Genomic DNA, 22,146 nt, shown 5'->3' on the forward strand with positions numbered 1-22,146 from the left:
AGCTCTATTTTCATTACGTTTGAATGGATCATTTCATTCCATCATTCATTACTTCATATCAAACACTACGTAAATGCTTTTAAAAAATAGGTAGGTGTGTAATCTTCAAAGTGACATGTAATGCCATTTTGTTTTAATACAATTTATTTTTTCACCATCAAACTTAATATCATAAAACTATTTCTTTAATCAAATCTAATTTGAACTTATTGACCGCTTTATAGCCCGAGTATAATTATTACTCCCTCCGTCTCATTATAAGTGTCATAGTTTGACTTTTCAAGTCTTTCTTTTGCAACATTGACCGTAAATATTTTTGTTCGTGTCATATAAGAGGGGAGGGGGGCGCTCATGGGTAGTACCCATACACCGACCAACCATACACAGTTATTTCATTTATACCCTTAAGTACCCACAAACCAGAAAATAACTGGAAACACATACTCACAAGTACCCTAAAACTTTTTTTGTTTAAATTTAAAAATAAAAAACAATTAAATGTAAAAATTTCATTGAAATATTAATGGGTGTTTAATTTTTCAAAAACCTCCAATGAGTTTGCCATGTGGTAAACCTTTGCCAGAAATTGTAACTTGGCAAACTACCCACATAGTTAGGGGTGGGTTTGCCATGTGGTAAACAACCCATAAACCTTACCCACACTAGTGCCCCTTTCCCTCTAATACTTGATGAAAATTATATTAATGTAAAATATATTTAAAACCCAATCCATTCATATATTTTACATCAATTATTATATAACACAAACAAAAATATTGTCGATCAAAGTTAAACAAGAATACTTGAAAACTCAAACTATGACACTTAGGCTATGTGTACTGGGCGGGAATATTGGGCGAAAAGGGGCGATAAAGAGGTGTAACACCGCACCCCCCCCCGGGCGATAATTGGGCGAAAATGGACGGGGGCGAGGTATAATTGTCGCCCGTTGAAGAAGAAAATAATAATAATTTAATAAAATGACCATTGTGAAACGGTCAAATTTAAAAAAAGTTTAAACAATATATATATATATATATATATATATATATATAAACATACACCCTTCTTCTCCATTTTATATCCATTTTATACACAAATCATACCCAATTTCTTACAAAAAATAAACAAAATGAATCCTAGAAACAACCCGAACCAACCGAACTACCAACTCCCTGCTTTCGTTCAAGCGTATGGTTTGCAATCGAGCCAACCGAACCAACCGAACTTACAATGGAACCAACCGAACTTACAATGGAACCAACCGAACTTACAATGGAACCAACCGAACCAACCGAGCTATCCGTATCAACTTTCCGACCCGAACCTAAACATGTACGCCAACTTTCTCAGCCCCCAAAACACAATGCCGACGTTCGGGTCTACACCACCGGAGTTGGAGCCGGTGACGGTACCGGATACGCAAACGTCACGGACCTCCGGTTCAAGCAAAAAAGTCGACCCGTAAACACAAAAAAAAACAACCGGGGGAGACGATGGCGCAACGTGATCCATACAAGCATTAGAACGAGGAGGAGGAGGAGGTGGCCCTTGCAAGGGCTTGGATCGTCATTTCGGATGATCCCGACGTCGGTAAGTTTTTTAATATTAAATATTTATTAAATATGTATTTAGTGTTTATTAAAATATATAATAATTGTTACAAATAAATTTAATTTGTAGCTAACTTTCAAGACACCGGGGTGTTTTGGAAGAAAGTATTTGAAGCTTGGCTCGAGATAACATGTAAACCCAAAGACTATCGGGGAAAAGAAGCGGTTCAAGCCCACTGGAAGGGGCTTAACGCCGATTGTCAAAAATTTGCCGGGATAATTAACCGGTTGAAGGGGTCCGGCTGGCGTAGCGGACATAACGACGTCGACATTATAGGTCAAGCCTTGAGCGACTTTCGAGCTCAGGGTCACACTGTTGAGCGGCCCGAGAAACCGTTCAAGTATTTGAGTTGTTGGGAAAAGCTACGCCGTTGCTCGAAATGGAATGTGGTACCAACCGTTCCGGCCGCCCGACGAGCCGGCTCATCCCGGCCTTCAAAAAGGTCGAAGACATCGTCGTCGACAAATCCGAGCACACCAAACACACCCTCCGATGCTCGTAGCTTCTTCCTCGACGACACGGTCAATTTAGCCGATGATTTGAATATACCCGACGAAGATGAGGTAGAGGAGTTGCCTCGACCACGCGGGAGATCGAGGAAAATAAGGGGGAAGGTTCGTCGTCGACACGATTCAATACGGAGCCCGTTGAAATAAACGAGTTGGTCGGTCGTTTGGAAACAAATGCCATCGTAATTGGAGCCGACATTCGAGCATCCAACAAACAACAAGAAAAGCTGAACCAGACGTTCGAATTAAAACAAATGAAAGACGACTACGAATCCCTCAAAGCGGAAGGGTTTCACGAGGATGCCGCATTATTGATGCAACGTCGACGTGAAAAAATGCGCGAATATTACGAATATTAGTTTCTTTTTTAGTTATGTTTATTTTTATTTTTTTCTTTAGTTATGTTTTTTAATATTTTTAGTTATGTGTTTTTTTGTATTTCTTTTTAATTTTAATGCATTTTTATTTAATTATTTAAATAAATTGGTTTTTATTTAATTAGTTTAATTATAAAAAGAAAATAATAAAAAAACACACTGTGAGCCCAACTTGTAGCCCATACACCATTACACGCCAAAAACAAATTTCCACTCCATGCTGACTGGGCGACACGTGTTACGATTCGCCCCCAATTGTAGCTCTCCACTACACATAGCTTTATAATGGGACGGATGGAGTAATTATTAAGACAAAGGGAACTTTCTCTTATCAAAACCCTTTGACTTGAATAAATTGTTTTATGTTTTTATAATTGGTAATCTAATATCGTCTATTTTAGACCTTGCATAATTTAAAGGTTGTTTACACATTTGTATTCAAAACTTCAATAAAAAATCAAAGCACGCCAACTCGCAGAGCCACAAGCTAGCTCGACATGAAGAGGACCCAAACATGACCTAATAAGGTGGTGGGCTCAAATCTACACAAGTGCAAGACTTAAAGGATTTTATAGTGAAAAATATTTGTTGTTTAAGAAATTTTTAAAAAAATAATTAAAAATAAAGAGAGGAGAGACATGAAAAAGAGTAGGTTTTTTTTAAAAAAGATATGATGAGACGTGTGTTATGAGTAGAGGTGCACAAATCGGTTTTTTTAAAAAAACCGGTTCGGTTAATAACCGGACCGGTTTTTCTTGGCCTGGAAAAAAACCGGTTTTTAAATAACCGGACCGGTTTATTAACCGGTTTTTTTGGTGCAAAACTCGGACCGGTCTAACCGGTTAGGACCGGTTTAGAAACCGGTTAGAACCGGTTAATAACCGGTTTTTTTAATTAACCGGTTTTTTTTTTTAAATAACCGGTTAATAACCGGTTTTTTTCATAATAACCGGTTTTAAAATTAACCGGTTTTTTCCATAACCTGTTCAGTAACCGGTTTTTTCTCTAGAACTTGTAACCGATATACGAACCGGTGGTTACTAAACCGGTCAAACCGGTTTTTAAATAACCGGTTTTTGTAAAAACCGGTTTTCGGTTTAAACCGTTGAACCGGTTCACCAACCGGTTTTTTTGCCCATCTCTAGTTATGAGTGAGGGAATTGAGGAAGGAGAGAGGAAAGAGGTTGTTAATGGTTTTCTGAATGATAGAGAATGTATGCGAAATGATAAGTGGGGCAAGAGATATGTGACACGGCCAATTATTTAAACGTTTCAATTTAAATAGTTTTTAAAAGTAGATAGATGTGCAATCTTCAATATTCATCCTTCTTTATTATAAAAAAAAGTAAAATTTAATGTTATGTTATTCTTATCAGATTTTTTCCAAACTAGTGCAGCTGAAAAACTTATTAATAAATTGGTGTAGTTTGAAAATTATTTATCAAAAATGGGTACTTTTGAAAATTTCTCTATGGCTCTCTTAATCTAATTGGATCAAACATAATTATTAGCCTTTATTGTTAACTTTTAATTTTTTTACAAATTATAATTTTAATATCTTTTTACAAACAGTCTATGAGCTCATTAATAAAAGGTTTTTAAAGAAAAAACAAGTGACAGACTGTTAACATTTACAAAAATGAAAACATTATCCAAGAAACTATATTTATGATTTCTAAGTTGTTACTTTATATCGTGTTCCCGAATTCATTTATGAAAAGAAATACAAGGAAAAAAAAATATTCTTTTTTTTTATCTTTTCTTTTGGTATCTTCTCATTTTCACAACGAAATAGCTTATAACAAAATAGTTAGTTCAGAGTCGAGTTCATTTATGTAAATAAAGTTTTCTTTTTTTTATCTATTCTTTTGGTATCTCCTCATTTTCATTTTATTTTCCTTCCAAATCTTTTCAATTTGGAATGATATAAATTTTTTATTTTACTCATCATTTTCGTTTCACTCCCTTCATTTTCTTTCTTTTAATGAAACTCGGGAACACCTCTTTTAATTTTTCCTTCCTTTTTTTTCTTAAATGAAACTCGAGAACACAATATTAGTCATCTCAAACGTGTGTACTATATTATATTATTATATTAAGAAAAAATATGTTGGTAAGTTTATTATGATGGTCAAATAAAGCATAAATTATAATTTTTAATACTAAGTAGTAAATAGTCTATAAGAGTTTGAACAGGTGTTTGTGTGCTGAACCTGGACAAGAAAAGGAAAAATAATTTAAGATTTATTTGATAATCATAATAAAATTTATCAGCATTTTTTATTATGCAGTCATATAAACAAAATGACAAATAATATATGTGTTCTTTACATAAATATTTTAAAGTAATAATATTACAACAAAAACAGGAAATTAGAATACATTATTGGGAAAATATCATAAAAAACCAACATACTTTCTGTTTTTATTCGCTAAATTCCTTTAACAATTTTTGCATGTTAAAGTCCCTCAACATGTTAAATTTGAACAAAAATGTGACATAACTTATAAAAACATTTGAGTATATAAATAATATTCTTTTTCCTTGTTAATAATTTTGACACATCTCAAGAACCTATTACGAATCCTCAATTTTGCAATGGAATTGTTTACTCAAGATCACATGGTGTGAGTTTTTTCTTTTGATGGTGGAACACATATTATTACAATTACATCACAAGTATCATTGTATCAAAATGGAGCACTATGAATCTGAAATATTTACGGTGCGTTGCTGCAAGCTAGAACATGTTAAAGTATTGGTTATAGTATTAGGAATTTAGAATGATTTACCAATCATCTTAATTCAAGTTTCGTAAAAAAAGTAAAATAAAAAATAGAAAGAAAACATAATGGAATTAACAGTATATTTTTTTTGATTAATTAGGGATGAATTGGTTTGGATATGGTATGAAGTTTGTGTGGGATGTTGAACTCAATTGCTATGCTCGATGTCACTATTCAGAGTTCTTGTCAATTCCGGTTTTCACATTGTATTAAATGGAACCCTAAAAGAATTTGATAATTTTAACTTTTTTAGTCATATTTAATCAAAACAACGTGGCTTTGATGGGTTCCGTATATGAGTTAGATGTTTAAAAGCCACATATACACTTTCTCATATATATTACATAAGAAAAAATAACACATAGGCAAAAAAAAAAGTTTCATATTGTTTTTATAAGTTATGTCACATTTTTGTTTAAATTTAACATGTCGAGGGACTTTAACATGCAAAAAATTGTTAAATGACTTTAGCGAACAAAAACAGAAAGTATATTGGTTTTTTATGGTATTTTCCCTTTAGTAAATAAGTTTCCAATCACATTAGTTTGAGAAAAAAAACCTTTATTCTTACGTAAGTAACATTAAATCCAATTATTTTTCACCATTGAACTTAATTTCATAAAACTGTTTTTTTTTTTCAATTTGTTCGACTGTTGAAGTTGACACGAACTAATTGACATGTATATATGCCCGAGCATATATAGTTGGAGACAAAGGTATCAAAACCTCCTTAACTTGAATAAATAACTTTATTTTTGTATACCTATTGTTTATGCATCTCTATTTCAAACTTGTATAAAAAATTCAAAACACGTCAACTCTTAGAGTCACAAGCTTAGTTCCTAGCTGGGTCAAAAACAACGAGTAGAGTCAGCTAAGATCAAATCATTACTGATGGATTAAAGTGGTAGGAATCTTGATTTAATAAGCAAATAGGGGTTTAAAAGTAAAATAATATATGCCACCTTTCTTTTATTTTCTTTCCATTTCCGTTGTTGCGTACTCTAAACCTCCTCCATTCTCATAGCTTCCGAATTAATATTATTATTATTAATACTTTTTACTTCCATTTCATTATGTACTTTCGCCGGTGGTTTCTTCTAATTCTCACATTCATCTTCTTCGTTGCACGTGAGTTTATAGCTTCATTTTCATAGCTTAAGCATCGATTCAAATGTTTTAGTATTTGCTTCATTTCAACTTAAACCTATAAGGTGCTGCTGGTGTTTACATCATTCAACACCGATTATAATTATTATTATTACTAGTCGCTCTAGTAATCATATTTCATTTTTATTCGATTTCACGTGATCAATGTCACAATCTAGGGTTTTATGCTTTTATAAACTTGTATGAGTCTTCGATTTCAGAATTTTGTATGTTTTTGTTCTATTTTACTCTAGTAGTATTATTAACAACATCCAGCTGCTATTAATTACACACTATAGCTTTCAATTACTAGTATTTGATTTCGTTCACGTCTTCGGTGTCGTAATCTTGGGCTTTGTAAACGTGTATGAGTATGCTGTTTAAGAATTTTGTAATGTTTCTGTCTGATTTAGTATATGATTCAACATTCAGTTGTTATTGATCGAAATACAGTGTATGGAAATATATATGTCGATGTTGATCATATTTTTGCTGATTTGGGGGAAAATCGGGGGTAGGTCGGTGTGTGATTTCGTGTTACAGTAACAATCAGTGAACATAATAGTTAACTTGTAGCTCAAGGAAGACCTTGATTTCACTAATAATTGCAGCCCTAGGTTTGATTATTATGAATATATATCTACTTGTTGCCTTTTGGAATGTTGTTTGGGCTTAAATTAAAATGTTATTGAGTTATTAAATGTAGAAAAGATGGAATGATTGCTCATCAAATGATTTAGTGTTTGGATTTGGTATCAAAGAGATTGACGAGTTGGTCAAAATTGGTTTATTTTTCTGTTTATTTATATTTTTATACATCTCATATTCGCCGTTGCATGTGAGTGTTCCGTGAACACTAAAACCTCTAATTTCATTACTTCTGCAGCTGATTTTAACATCTGATTTTGTTGTTATCTTGATTTTAAGTTAAACCTAATGTGCTTACATCGTTCAACACGGATATTATTGTTATTATTATTCACTCTAGCTTTCTGTTAGTAATGTTTCATTTTATTCGATTTTACATGATTAATGTCGCAATCTACGGTTTTGTAAAGTTGTATGAATCTGCAATTTGATAATTTTGTATGTTTTTTGTTTTGTTTTAGTATAAGATTCAGCTGTTATTATTATACACTCTAGCTTTCTATTAGTGATATCTGATTTCGCTCGATTTTAAGTGATCAATGTCGTAATCTAGGGTTTCATAAAGTTGTATGAATCTGCGATTTGAGAATTTTATATGTTTTTTGTTCGATTATAGTATAGTATTTACATTCAGCTTATGCACTCTAGCTTTTTATTAGTAATATTTGATTTCGTCCGATTTAACGTGATCAATGTCGTGATCTAGGGTTTTGTAAACTTGTATTAGTATGCTATATGAGAATTTTGTAATGTTTTTGTTCTGTTTTAGTAAATGACAACATTCAGCTGTTATTGATCAAACTACTACTTGTTGTCTTTTGGAATGTTGTTTGGGCTTAAAATGTTGCCGAGTTATCACTTATCAGATGTAGATTTGATGGAATGATTATTCATTAAATGTCCCAAATGATTTAGTGTTTAGATTTGGTATAAAGAGTCGTAGCGTAACGTACATTTGTATATGTTTCTTGTTCCCATTGGCAATAATTTCAGGACCCAACTCACAACGCGGTGAAGTTGGGGGACTGAGATTGACGAGTTTGGTTTAGTTTTCTAATTATTTATATCCTATAAGTTAGCAATTGTATTGTAGTCTAATGAATCTAGTTTGGTCTATATAAACTCATTGTTTAACATTGCAAGGATAACTTATTTGATTAAGGGCTTGAATTCCTTAACTGAAACATTATTTATTTTAATTTATAGTAAACAATCTATTGGAAAAAATGGTTCTCTTCTATTGTAGATAGTTTTATTTTTAGTCACATATTTTTACTGTTTAATGAGTCATGGGTTAGTTTTATTTGTTAAGTCAAAGTAATGGAGTAGTGGGTCTAGTGGGTTATTTCATTTTATCTCCTATATAGTGTAAGTTTTTGAAGCTTAATAAAAAAACATTGTTTTGTTTTCATAGAAATCAATATCTCACATCTGTATCATCACAACTTCAAATGGCTTTTCAGAAATTGCAAAAGATGGATGTGATTGATTTATGTTCAGATGATGACTTTGGTGAAGTGGATACTGGATTGGTTAATATGGAACCAAAGTCAGTTGGAAAAATAACTGAGAAAGAGTCAACAAGCACCAGTTGGTCAACTGGTCAAAGTGGCACATGTGTCATGGAAAAATGGAAGCAGGCAGTTGATGAGTCAACAAGCCCTTGTTCCACACCAACAGAACATGGAGCACCAATTTGCCGCCAGTTTTGGAAAGCTGGAGTGTATAATGCTGATGTGGCTCCTGCTTCTAAACCTCTTGGTAATTCTTCATCAAAATCTTTATGCCGGTTAAATTGAGTATATTCATGATTGATGAGTTCATCTCATCTAGTTATAAACTCTAATAATTACTTATTATTTAATCAACAGTGGGATCAACTTATCTACATATTCACCCAAAGTTTCTTCATTCCAACGCTACGTCACACAAATGGGCCTTTGGTGGTATGTTGAGCTTCACCTGTTGTACACTATGTAAAATGCTATAATAAGTTGTGATTTTGTATACTTATTAAAAGTCTATTTGTTTTCTTGATTTTGCAGCCATTGCTGAGCTTCTTGATAATGCTGTGGATGAGGTAGTCATATTAAACATATTATTTACATCATTGCATGAAACATTAAAAGGTTATAATTTTGCTCTATATGCTATGTAGATAAAAAATAAGGCCACCTTTGTAGTGATAGATAAGATCAAAAACCCAAGAAATGGAAGTCCAGCATTATTAATTCAAGGTATCCAATTTTTTAGGTTTTCTTCTTTTAGTTACAGATCTTACAAGATTATTAATTTATGAATGACATTCTGCTTTGATGATTAAAACTAGATGACGGGTCGGGTATGGGCCCGGAAGCATTGCGCAGATGTCTAAGTTTCGGATTTTCAGATAAGTCAGAATCATCAATTGGAAAGTGTAAGAACTATGGTCTTCTTAATGTGTGAAAGTGGTCATTTTTAATATTCTTTCTAACCTTTTGACTTGTTGACTTTTAGATGGGAATGGCTTCAAAGCCAGTTCTATGAGGCTTGGAGCGGATGCAATAGTTTTCACTCGTAACGTTGTTGATAGGTATGCGTCTGCATATGTGCCTTTTTAATTACTTTGTAACTGAAATGCTGAAGTTTGACTTTCTAGAAGTCAAACCCAAAAGGGGTAAATATATTGACCCAGTTTTAACCTTGTTGATAGGACTTTGACACAAAGCATTGGACTTCTGTCATATACATTTTTGACGCAGTTAGGCTACGATAGAATAGTGGTTCCAATGGTGAGGAAGTTTTAACTCCTTTTTTCAGAAAAAAAATGTGATATGTAAAGTTCTCAATTATATTGGTTTTTATATAAACTGCAGGTGCATTATAAGTTCAATTCTGTGACCAGTTCCTATGAGTCACTACACCCAGAAAGTGACAGCCACCCTAATTTAAACTTATCTATGTTGCTGCAATGGTCTCCTTATTCAACAGAAGAACAACTGCTAAATCAAGTATGTTAATTGACCCTTGCATATCTTATATGTTATTGAATAGGTCTTATTAGTGTTTATTCTATAAATTAGCAAGCCTCACAAAACGGGCAGGTTACAGGTCAAAATGGGTTCTGGTCAAAACAGCTGTCTAAAAAACGTATCAATTTGGTTTGAATAAAAACGTGTTCCCTGATCAAGATTGACTCGCCTTGAAATAGGTCGAAATGGGTTCTGGTCAAATTGGGTTCTGATCAAACAACCCTTTCTTAAAAAGTATCAATTTGGCCCCGGTAGAAACAGATTCTGAGCAACATTGGCTCGCCTTGAATTGGGTTAAAACGGGTTCGGGTCAAAACAGCCCTTTCTTAAAAAATTATCAAATTGGTCTGGGTCAAAACAGTTTCTGACCAAGATTGGCTTGCCTTGAAATGGGCTGAAACGGGTTAAAGGTATCAATTTGGTCGGGTAAAAACAGATTCTGACCAAAATTGGCTCGCCCTGAAACGGGTCGAACGGGTTTGGGTCAAACTTTTGTGGAATGTAACAAACATTTATGATTTGTGTAGTTTGATGATGTTGGCGATCACGGGACGAAAATCATTGTTTACAATCTATGGCTCAATGATGACGGTAACATGGAGCTTGATTTCCAGTCTGATTCTCAGGTTCCTAATTCTTTCATTTGTTATATTTTCTGGATACTTTTATCCTGTGATTAAAAACAGAATTTTGATGCAGGATATTCGTCTTTCATTGGTAGAGAAAACAGAAGCAAAAGATGATTCTAATCAAGCAACTACTGATAATCACCTTGCTAATCGACTTAAGTATTCTCTTCGTGTAAGTACATTTCGTATCAGGTTGACTGATAACAAGTTATTAACAACACAGAACCAAGTGTTGAAGATTTTCCTTAAATTCATGTTTCAGGCATACCTGTCAATATTGTACCTTAAACTACCTCCAACTTTTCGCATCGAGTTGCGTGGAAAAGTGGTTTTGTATCATAACATGGCAACAGATTTGAAGCACCATCAATTCATAGTGTATAAACCTCATAAGAGTGGATCAGAAGGGGTAATTGTTATTGTTGTTATTATTATTGTTATTATTACTATTATTTCTTGTTTGTTTTGCTTATTAACAAATATTATGTATTTAATACTCAGGCATCAGTGATTACAACAATTGGGTTCCTTAAGGAGGCCCCACGCGTGAGTGTCCACGGTTTTAGTATCTACCACAAGAATCGTTTGATATTGGTGATTTCTGTTATTCATTTTTAATATTTTTACTTTTTGTAAAATTGGAATTTAACAGTTGCATATGGTTGACCTTTGTTTGCAGCCATTTTTACATGTCGCCTATGCTAGCAACGGCAAAGGACGAGGTGTTGTTGGTAAGTTTGGAACGTAATAATTTCAAAAACAAAGATATACTAAATGTTGTTTCTAGAAAAAAAAGTAAAATCTGGCTTGTCTGGAGACCGTTTTTCTAATACCTATACGCATTTGATTCGGTCAAGGCCCAGATTGGTTCTTTGTATAAGTCAAACGGGCCAATTTTTGCAAACCCTCCGCCAGGGTGCTCGTAAATCATAAAAACGGATCTGCGTGGCTTTAAAGGTTTGACTGTTTAATGGTTTTGAAATATGCATCTAACAGTGTTCATAAACCATTTAAACTGATTTTTGAAATATGCATCTAAGTTATATTTCTATTTCATATTCATGCAACATCTTTATTACTTTAAAACTTTTGATACAAATAAACGGTTTTGACCGACTTCAGCTTCGAACTTGAAATTGACTGTTTAACCTTATATTTGTATACATTTTAAAATCTTGGAACGTGAAGTTGTACTTATGTATTATATTAATGAAACATCTTTATTATTTTAAATTATTAATACTGATTATCGATTTTGACCAACCCATGGTTTCGAACTTGGAACACCCATTAAATCTTTTATTTATTTATTTTTTAACTTTTGGAATATGCATCAGTTCTGTTTATATATATATACTAGACGGGTGCCCGCGCGATGCAGCGGGTGTTTGAACCTATTAATCACGTACAAATATAAGTGTTTATGGTTCGGTTAAAACTTGAAATCGTATAAACCGGTCATTGGTTTGACTTCTTTTTTCTTTTTATTTTTTACTTTCGGTTTGCTGCTCGGTTTCAAAATTTTCAAAACGTAGTGAACGGTTGGTTCGCGGTTTATATCGGCAACCGGCCATATGAAACCAGAAAAGACTGTAAATTAACCTAATTGCAGTATGATTCTTTTTGTAATATTTGTTAATATTTACCATTTATGTGGCTAAAATTATCATTTTTAATTTATGATCATATCAAGTATTATATTATGTTGGTTTTTAGTTAACATTGACGGTACATTTACATTATTAATTATTTTAAACTAAATTTATTATTAAAGTTTAAACTGTGAAACCAAACCAGAACCAGGCCGTTAGTAACGATTCGGTTTCAACTTTTAATGGTTGAGTTTGGTTTTGGACGACAAAAAATCAGTATTAACGGTTGGACTCACAAGTTTAACTTAAAAACCATCAAAACCGACACTGAACACCCATGCGTAACATATTAATTTATTTAAAATGAAAAAAATTTACAGCAATATTATATCCAAATTAAAGAGAATAAAATTCTCGTTTTTATGGTGCAATTTGTTTATAAAAATATTAGCGTATGAAAAGGCTATAGTCGTTTAAAAATCATGGGTGGGGAGTTAGTTTACAAGTTAAATTAAAAACATAATATGGTTAAAGATGAGGGACCAAACTTGTAAGTTGAATAGATTGTGTTTAAAAGACATATTTACCCTTACTAACACATGTACCTCATGCTTTAAGTGTTGTAAACTACTTAAAAATGAGTGTCTTAATTTACACTTGTTTGGTGTATTCTATATAGTATCGATATAGATTATATTCATGAAACATCTTCATTGTTTTAAAACTTTTGATTCTAATAAACAATTTTGATAGACCCATGGTTTCGAACTTGGAACTGACCGTTTAACCTTTTATCTGTTTATTTATTTTATTTTTTTGGAATATGCATTTAAGTTGTTTTTATGTATTATGTTCAAGAAGCATATTTATTATTTATAAACTTTTAATACAATTAACTTTGTGTTATGACTTTATTTAGGCGTTCTTGAAGCAAATTTTATTGAGCCAACACACAACAAACAAGAATTTGAAAAAACGAATGTTTATCAAAGCTTGTTACACGATTGAGGGATATGACGTACGAATACTGGTGAGTTATTTGTTTCATGCCAAATACAATAATAATAATAATAATAATAATAAATAAATAATAAATAAATAATGTATAACAAGCCAATTTATATTATTTATATGTTGGCAGGGATTTACATTGTGAATATCTTGAATATACAGTCCCTACAAAAGCTAAGGATTTATTTGCTTCTGGTAGTAGTCGTAAAGAGGTAAGAAGTCTAATCCTATTGTTATTAGATCATGTGTGGGGGCGCTTCCCACCTCCATGGTGCCCCCAAAACGCCGGGAACACCGCCCCCCAGGGCCCTTTTTTTTTTGGGGGGGGGGGGGGGGGCTTCCCACAAAGTGCTGGAAGGGAGGAAGAGGTGGAAGATGATTGGTTACAGCATTTTACAAAGCGCTTCCACAACGCGCCGTAGGAGCTCCATTCACTTTCGCCTTCATTACAACTTTTTACACCTTTTGATGTGACCATTTAAGTTTTCAATAAAATTAATATGGCTCATAAATTTAGGTAGAAATAAACACATTGTAATCACCTATTTGAATTTATATATATTTTAACAGTTATCAACTAAAAAGAAATTATATTTTTAAATAAAGAACCAAAAAAAGTAAATAAGAACTTAGGTCAAGGTATTTCCGTATTGGGAGGTCTTCGGTTCAATTCGTCGTTCAAAAAAAAAGAACTTAGGTCCATAAAATGGTAATTTTGAAGGCATCAATATTTCGTATTGTTATTATTATTATCACATCTTACCCTCCTCAAACCCTACCATAGCTTTGTTATTGGTGGGATATACTGAGTACGATGAGGTGATGATCTTTATTTCAATGGACACTTTTTGTGCAGATAAGTCCTTAAAGTTCTTTTTTCATTAAGTTCTTTAACTTATTATAATTCAGCTAGTGAATATCCTTTTTAAGGGATTTAATAAAGAAATTATAAATAAATTTCTTAGAAAAGTAATTTAACAAGGATTAAAATTTACAAAAACTTTAGGGCCTTTTTGTCACAAAAGATGAAAGTTTATGGGCTTTTCTTAAATTTATTCTTTGTTTGTGAAGACAAGTGGTAAACTTTTTTTTTTCTGTTCATTCTGTTTTTTTTTCTTTTTTATTTGCATACTTTTTTAATATTTGGTTTACATCACATTCTTGCTAAGGTTATCATGGTCTTACTTTTTGTTAATTTAGGGTCAAAATCGAAAAGGAAATTACCCGAACAACATGAGGATATGCCAGCGGATAACCTTACAATGACGACCAGTGTTAATGGAACGATTCGCTTTTATATAACCTTTTCATATTCTTTTTTAGCATTTAGTTTCAGTCATATCTTGTCAACTTTATTATGGTCTTATTTTTGTTAACTTAGGGTCAAATTCGAAAAGGAAAGTACCCGATCAACCTGAGGATACGCCGTCGGATAACCTTACAATGATGACGAGTGCTAATAGTATGATTCGTATTTATATAACCTTTTCATATTAATTTTTAGTCACATCTTGCCAAGGTTATTATGGTCTTATTTTCGTTAATTTAGGGTCAAATTCAAAGATGAAATTACCCAATGATTCCCTGTCTCCGAACGCCCCGGTGACGACCAGCGGGGCAAACACGGTAATACAGCCTTTTCAATTTGAAAAAAATAATAATATTTTTTAAATATACTCTGTTATGAAAATATATAATTCACAGGATCAAAGGAAGACCAAAGTAATAAAAGAAAACAAGAAGCTAAGCCAGCAGTGAGTATTCTTTATACTTGCATTTATTTATTTTTGGGTTATTTTGTATTATTCTTTATTTATTTATTTATTTATTTTTGTTTCAGATGCATGGATTTGGATACTAGTGGGAATGAACTTTGTGACAAGGTACTTCAACAATGCTACTATATTTTAGTAGTTATGAAGTAATTATTTCTTATACATGTTTAGTTAAAAAAAAAACAGTATGGGTCGAAATGGGCCGATTGGGTTGAGTCAGATCAACGTGCAAACACTTATCCATTTTTTTATATACTTAGCATGCTAAATACAACTACGTAAGTGATACCTTATGCATTTTGAACACATTTAGCCCGTTAGAGATAAGGCAAGTTGCGTCCCGTATTCAATATGGTGTGGATTCCTCTATTGATAGACGTTAACTGGCAGGTGATGAAGCTCAAAACAGTGTTAGAAGAAGCCAAAAAAGAATTTGATGATTTGTTGGAGAGTTTTGGAAAACTAGCCAAATTGCGAAGAACATGTAAATGGTTATAAAGAGTTGTATACGGGGAGTAACCCTTGACAGGAAGATTAGAGTTACGTAGCTTCACTAGAAACTAAAGATGACAACATAGATGAAGTGTCTCATATGACTAGGATGTTTTGGTCATGGGATGAATGGCGATTTTGTAACTATTTTGCCAAGGAATGTTGTTGAATTCCTTTAATGGATGTAATTGTGTCCAAATTCGCAACCTTGGGGATTGCGGTTTGGTTTGAAAACCGGTTGTTTGAACTTTAACCTTTATTAGTTAAATATATTTTGAATCTTTAGATATATTGTAGTTTATATATATGACAATCATAAGCCGTGTTCTATCATTTATAACTTTTTCATATACAAATCGTCCATGAATCGGGATCCTGATGCATATAGATACAAATGGTCCACTGGGAGCAATCATTTCCAGGAACATTTGGAACATTTCGTTTCTGAGCAGAAGAGCCGTTTTCAAGTAGTGTTCGATCGATTACGTATTAATCCATATTCGATTGATTGGTCTGAGGTACTTGGAGTCTTCAAAGTTTGATATCCCAGACTTTCGGATAGTGAATTTCACTATCTGAATCCAAAATTTCGGATATCCGAAATAATCACTATTATAAAAAACTTTAAAGAAATATTCGAAAAATTGTCTAAAATATCCAAAAAGTTATCCGAAATATCCAAAAAATTATTTGAAAGATCCAAAAATTATCCAAAATTTATAAATAATTTTTATTATTTAATAATTATAAAAATATTTCAGATAGTTCGGTAGATTTTCAAAATCACTATCTAAATTCGAAAATTCAGATATCCGAGATTTGGATTCAAAATCACTATCTTAATTTGAAAATTCAGATATCAGAGATTTGGATTCAAAATTTTTTAGCACTCTTACGTGTTACATTTAGTTGAACCACCAAACTTAGTTACTAGCTTTTATTTATTTGAAGTAAAACCAGCACTACTAGACATAAACATCTTGAAATACAACTTTGTTACTATCATTTATTTATTCGAAGTAAAACGGCTTTGGTTACATGTCTTGTAATCTCCAATTTATTTGCTCAAATTCCTAATAGAACTAGCGTTGCCAACTGTTAAATGAGAGATTTAGGAACTGAACATGAAACGAAACCGGATCATAATAGGCAAACAAGTTTATAGCAACTTAACAACTTTTAAAAAAATAAAAAAAACACAATGAACCCGTTAGATCGACGTGTGGCCCTGATATTGACCCGGATCCATTTAGACTAAACCAAAACCATGCGTCATTCAGAAATTCAAGCCCTAAATAGAACAAGTTTTAAAGCTATTTTGAATGTAATATATCAACAGGACAACCAATTAAACTTGAAGAAAAACAAAATTGGTGTCTTTTTGGTTGTATAAAAATTCCAACTTTGCTTCAAGAAAGCAACTAATAACTAACAAGCATCTTCTTTCATATTCATACCTACAACAAATGGGTATTTTGAAATCTAGCAATAAATTGTCCCACAAATACATATCAACGCTCATTGTTCGGTTATTGTAGCCGATGGTAAAAACCGCATAAGAAAACTAGAGAGAGACCAGATACAAATCACCCCAAGACATTGAAGAACATTCAAAAGCATACCCAATGAAGTATTAATAGCCAAATTATGCGGTGTTGATTCCGCCCCTCTAACTGTGAAAGAAAGTGCGGTCACAAGTTGAGCTGCCCGATTGAGTTGGTGCAATCTATACACCTGCAAAGGAAATCATCAGATGTGGAAATTTTGACCTTTTTTTTATATGAACGGGTCTTTTCGGACTATGTTTCATCTTCAATGGGTCAAATAAGTAAAACACGAATTCCTTCAAAATAAATATTATTCAGATAATTGGATTACTATTTGGCTTATGTGAATTTTGTAATCAACTATTCATATTTACTATTTGTAACAAATTTAAATAATTTGTATTCATATTTAGCACAAAGTATTTATACAGAAGTTAAAAGCTTCGGATAAAAAGTGTATGGGGACTTCTAAAAAAAGCTTGTTTTGAACCGAATCCATCAGCCCCCCCCCCCCCCCCCATATTTTTATAAGTAAATATAAAAATTTCAATCATATTTGACACTAATTATTAAATGAAGACTTACAGATCCTGGACAAAAGTGTACATGTAAACCCGACCTGGCCCATTTCAGCTCATCACACAAAATTACCAATTTCGACCCCAAACCAAAAACTATCCATTTTGATCCATTACGGAACCCATAAAAAGTTACTCATATTGACCCGAACCCATTTTAACCCATACCCTAACAACAATCCACCATTTTATTGAAATAATATAACTTCTGTGATCGTATTTGACCCCAGTTATTGAACAAAATTACAACCCACATGACCTGCTCATTTTCTACGGGTGTGCATGAGTCGGTTTGGGTAGAATATGGGCTCAAACTGAAATTTCAATTTTTGAGTTTTTGAAAAATGTTCGTTTTCGGTTTTGCCATTTTGGCTTGAAATTTTTGGGCCAAAAATTTTTGACCCAAAATAATCAATTTGGGTCTAAATCTTTTTATAGTTAATAATTAACTTTTTATTATATTTTGGGCTAAAATATTTGTTTTACACCATTTATAAATTACTTAAAATCAAAATAAAAAAAGGTAAAACCATAAATTCGGTTCGGTTTTAATTATATGCAAAACCGTAACTGAACCGAAAGTTTCGACTTCTACGAAAACATAAAAACCAAACCATGGCTTTTTGTTTGCATTCGGCTATTTCGGTTTCATGGACACCCTTATCATTTTCTCATCTCAAGAAATAATAAACCGTAAAAGAAAATTCATAAAACTGTGAATTACTTGAAAGATAACAGGAATAAGGGGCCAAGAAGGTGACTTGATGTATCGTGCATACTGCTCAAACGCAAACTGCACAACTATGCCAACAAGATACGGTGCAAGTGTAGCGGAAGCTGCTGGGCCGGTCCACGGCCAAACGAGGCCCATTGTTACCATAGGGATCACTAGACTAAGCACCAATGCAGCCACTGATGTGATGCGGTAAACCAGTTGAGGTGAAGGAATCAGGCTTTTTTTGGCATTAACTGGCCCACGCAAATGGTCAACTATGGATAAGAACACGCCTACCCCACAGTAGAAAAGAGCTTCTGTGAAGAATAATATGAGGAAATCTGCGTATAATAAAGACTTGCATGAAAATGTAATCAAATGGGCTTATATTGTAGTGGAGGCGGTTTCAAACCGTTTAGCTAAATGGCTCAATTTGGGTTATATATTTCTCTAATTCCAAATGGCATATTTGGCCCATTTGGTTGAATCGATCAATACGGGTTTATGTTGACTTTTATCCAAATCGGCTCAACTCAAAAGAGAACATGTCAAACGGGTCGAATGGGATTAAATTTTTCAAAAAAAGTGTATAACTATGAGCACAACCTCTTGAATTCTTTTTTTTTTGTTTTTTTTTAATTCAAGGTACTTATTATTATAACATAAGTTTGAAATCATATTTAACACATTAATTATGTATTATAGAGACTTAAAACATAGACAAAAAATTTGGCTGCAGGCTAACCAACCCAGCTGTTATAACCTGTGACCAGACCCATTATAATAATGAATCTTGCGACATCTACTAAAAGGAAAAAAATATATATATCTAAAAAAACTACTCTTTATAATGTAAATATCATACATATTATTATAATAATATAGCTTTATAATCATATTTATATAGCAAAGTATTTTAAATTTTATAAAATGAACAAAAAGAAGTATTGGCGGATCAGGTGATTTTGACCTGTTTGATTACCCATTTTGACCCACATAATAAATTACTCGTTTTTCTTGCAACTCATTTTGACCCGAATCCATTTGCGACGTCTACTAAAAAGGAAAAATAAATTAAAAAAACTACTCCATTTATTAAAATAACATACATACTGCTTTAAATATTTAGTTTCTGTAACCATATTTAATTAATAACGTATTGATAATTTTTAAAAGTAAACAAGAAGAACCATTTGCAGGTCAGGTTGTTTGAACCACATAACAAATTACCCATTTTGACCAGGACCCATTTTGGCGTTTTACCCAACCCGCCAATTGTGCCATTTCACTTAACAACTCACAAGGCTAAAACAATAAACAGGTGCTCAAAAACCATACCTGTCAATAACGAGTCCTCAAAAACAGACGAGAGGATTTTTCGCATATAAAGTGACGGGAAAATAAACGAGGCTACAAGAACACAGGGACCCACAAACCATAAAAGATTGGTTTGATTAGTAGCGGTGATTGTAGACACAATACTTTCGGGTTCTTTTTTGTACGGTTGATTATAAAACGATATAAAACCAGGCCTTCCTCTGCTAATTTCAGCAGTTTCAATTCTTTTCGTCGCCACGTCATCTTGAATTAGAATATCATCATCAATGTCGTCTTCTTGGTCTGTATTATTATCATCAGATTCTATCTCACTGTCTACGACTGAATCATTAACGGATGAAAAGAATATAAATCGGCTTTTTGGGAGAATTTGGTTTGTGTTCAATCTTCTGTGTAGGGAACATCTTGCATTAACTGTAGAAACATAATATTTGACCCGATTAGTCATCATGGGTTGATTCAGTTAGTTTCTAATGGGTCAAGCGTGTTAAGATAGAAATAGATAGCTAAAGATGATAATAACCATGCTAAAATGTATTGTTGATGACTGCAACTAAATCACTTAACTGAAACATATTATTCTTGGTGAAAAATATAAATTTTATAATCACGTTTAAAACAATTTATTAAGGAAAAGTGTGTTTGGTTAATAAAAACTCCACCAATTTTGAACTATACAAAAACTTGCCTCTTTTGACCCTCTTACTCAACTAGGGTTGTCCGAAAAGCTCACGGCTCGTGGCTTAAAACCGGCTCGTTGTAAGCGAGCCAAACTGCACCAAGTGGGCTTGGTTTAGTTGGCTTAGTTTATGTTAGTTCATTGATTATGCATTATGTGTATGTAAAAAGATTACCTTTTCCTTAATATATGTGTGTGTGTGTGTGTGTATCAATGTGTAAATATAATAAAAAATAAATAAAAGAGCTGGCTTAAGCTCAACATTTTAGCTCCCATACATAGGCGAGCCCTCCCTGGCCTGGCTCAGCTCATTTAAAACCCTATACTCAAATAAAAGCCAAATGTTTAATCTTGAATATTTTGGATGGTTATTATTATTATTTTTTTTTATTTACGGAATCAAGTAACAAGTTACAAAGGCACCTCGGATTTTGAGCTGTCTAGTATCATGTAATCTTGGAGGTAAGCTGACCTGAGAAAAGAATGAAAAAATAATTATGGGAAAATAGCAAGAAGCTGTGAGGGTAACACACATTTGGCGAAATTACCTATAGAAAAATCAAGGACACAATATAAAGAGAAAAGTTAAGGAAGGAAATAATCAAAATATATTAACCCACCCTTTGTGTTCATATCAAGCATTAAAAAAAAAAAAAAAAATAATAATAATAATAATAATAATAATAATAATAATAATAATAATAATAATAATAATAATAAAGCCAGCCCTAATTGTTGAGTAGAGACTAATCACATCTTCCCTAATATTATGATTTATGAATAAATAAGAAAAGTAAAAGAAAGCAATCCTGCATTCAAAGGTATGTACAATAACCAATGAGATTAGATTACAATATAAACCTAAAAACAAAAACTTAGATGAGTTGAGTTGAGTTGAGTTGAGTGACAGAACATAAACATGTCAGCATAATTATGAAATTGGTAATCCAGGATAGATTAATATTATAATAATAATAAGAAGAAGAAGAAGAAAAGAAAGTGTGTACCTTTTTTGTGTTGGGGTGGAATGAAGAAGAAGAAGTGGAAAGACAAGAGATTTTGAGTGTCATTCTTTCTTGATGAAAGAAAGAAATTAAAGGAAACCAGCAATATGAAAGAATCGGAATTGAGAGAAACCCATTTCAATCCATGGATGAATGGTTTTCAACAAGAAATCGAATGGAGTGAGTGAGGTGGGCGTGCTTTGTTTCACCCTATATTATTATTATTATTATTATTATTATTATTATATATAGATAGAGGAGTATTGTAGTCAAAAGTCAAAAAGCTTTGTTGCAAAATCAAGACTCAACTGAGACACAAGAATTAGAGTTTCTCTCAATACATTTTGGTGGTGGATGTGATTTGATTTTGTTTATATTCCCAATTTGTTTTCATGATTTATAACGATTTACTTTCACTCCGACTTGTTTTTAACTGCGTTCCTTTAATACGTTATTTTTTTTAACATAGACGTTTTGGTTATTTTGGTCAAAACTAGTGGTGTAAGCGACTATTCGCGAGGTACTTGTTATCGGTATGCTAAAAGCTTAGTTTAAGCCGAGCTTGACACCAAACTCAAGCCTACAAATAAGATTGAACTAAGTGAGTCTATGATTTTCACTCATTAAGTTTGAGTTGACTCATGAGCTTAAACAAGCTTGTTATTAATATAATGTTTATTTAATGTGCTAA

At 32.6% G+C, this 22,146-nt stretch overlaps 1 protein-coding gene and 1 pseudogene across 2 annotated transcripts; one reads left to right on the forward strand and one right to left on the reverse strand.

Moving 5' to 3' along the window:
- The first annotated feature begins 8,469 nt into the window (after window positions 1-8,469).
- Window positions 8,470-13,865, forward strand: LOC143557605 (protein MICRORCHIDIA 6-like; annotated as a pseudogene). Its single transcript, XR_013139601.1, has 16 exons — window positions 8,470-8,845; window positions 8,956-9,030; window positions 9,130-9,164; window positions 9,243-9,321; window positions 9,414-9,500; window positions 9,581-9,656; window positions 9,777-9,855; window positions 9,940-10,074; window positions 10,623-10,721; window positions 10,795-10,896; window positions 10,987-11,133; window positions 11,226-11,318; window positions 11,404-11,455; window positions 13,236-13,346; window positions 13,458-13,539; window positions 13,845-13,865. The product of XR_013139601.1 is annotated as a protein MICRORCHIDIA 6-like (transcript).
- A 3,179-nt stretch (window positions 13,866-17,044) lies between these two features.
- Window positions 17,045-21,544, reverse strand: LOC143557598 (uncharacterized). Its single transcript, XM_077046636.1, has 5 exons — window positions 21,459-21,544; window positions 20,875-20,923; window positions 19,773-20,186; window positions 18,444-18,775; window positions 17,045-17,328 (listed from the first exon to the last, which is right to left on the reverse strand). Exons 1-5 carry the CDS (start codon window positions 21,519-21,521, stop codon window positions 17,113-17,115), a joined length of 1,074 nt encoding a protein of 357 aa, XP_076902751.1. The 5' UTR covers window positions 21,522-21,544; the 3' UTR covers window positions 17,045-17,112.
- Between the last annotated feature and the right edge of the window lie 602 nt (window positions 21,545-22,146).

This window comes from Bidens hawaiensis, unplaced genomic scaffold (assembly GCF_021521415.1).
Source record: "Bidens hawaiensis isolate Kalapana, Puna unplaced genomic scaffold, B.hawaiensis_p1.1 tig00019072_1, whole genome shotgun sequence".
NCBI classification, from domain to species: Eukaryota; Viridiplantae; Streptophyta; class Magnoliopsida; order Asterales; family Asteraceae; genus Bidens; species Bidens hawaiensis.

Bases quoted from the DNA above. Each gene is read 5' to 3' on its own strand.
- LOC143557598 (XM_077046636.1), bottom strand. From the start codon at position 21,521: ATGACACTCAAAATCTCTTGTCTTTCCACTTCTTCTTCTTCATTCCAC. The intron at 18,776-19,772 runs GTATGGTTTTTG...TATTATACGCAG, and splicing joins TGAGGACTCGTTATTGACAG to ATTTCCTCATATTATTCTTC. The intron at 17,329-18,443 runs GTAATTCACAGT...TTTCCTTTGCAG, and splicing joins TTATTCCTGTTATCTTTCAA to GTGTATAGATTGCACCAACT.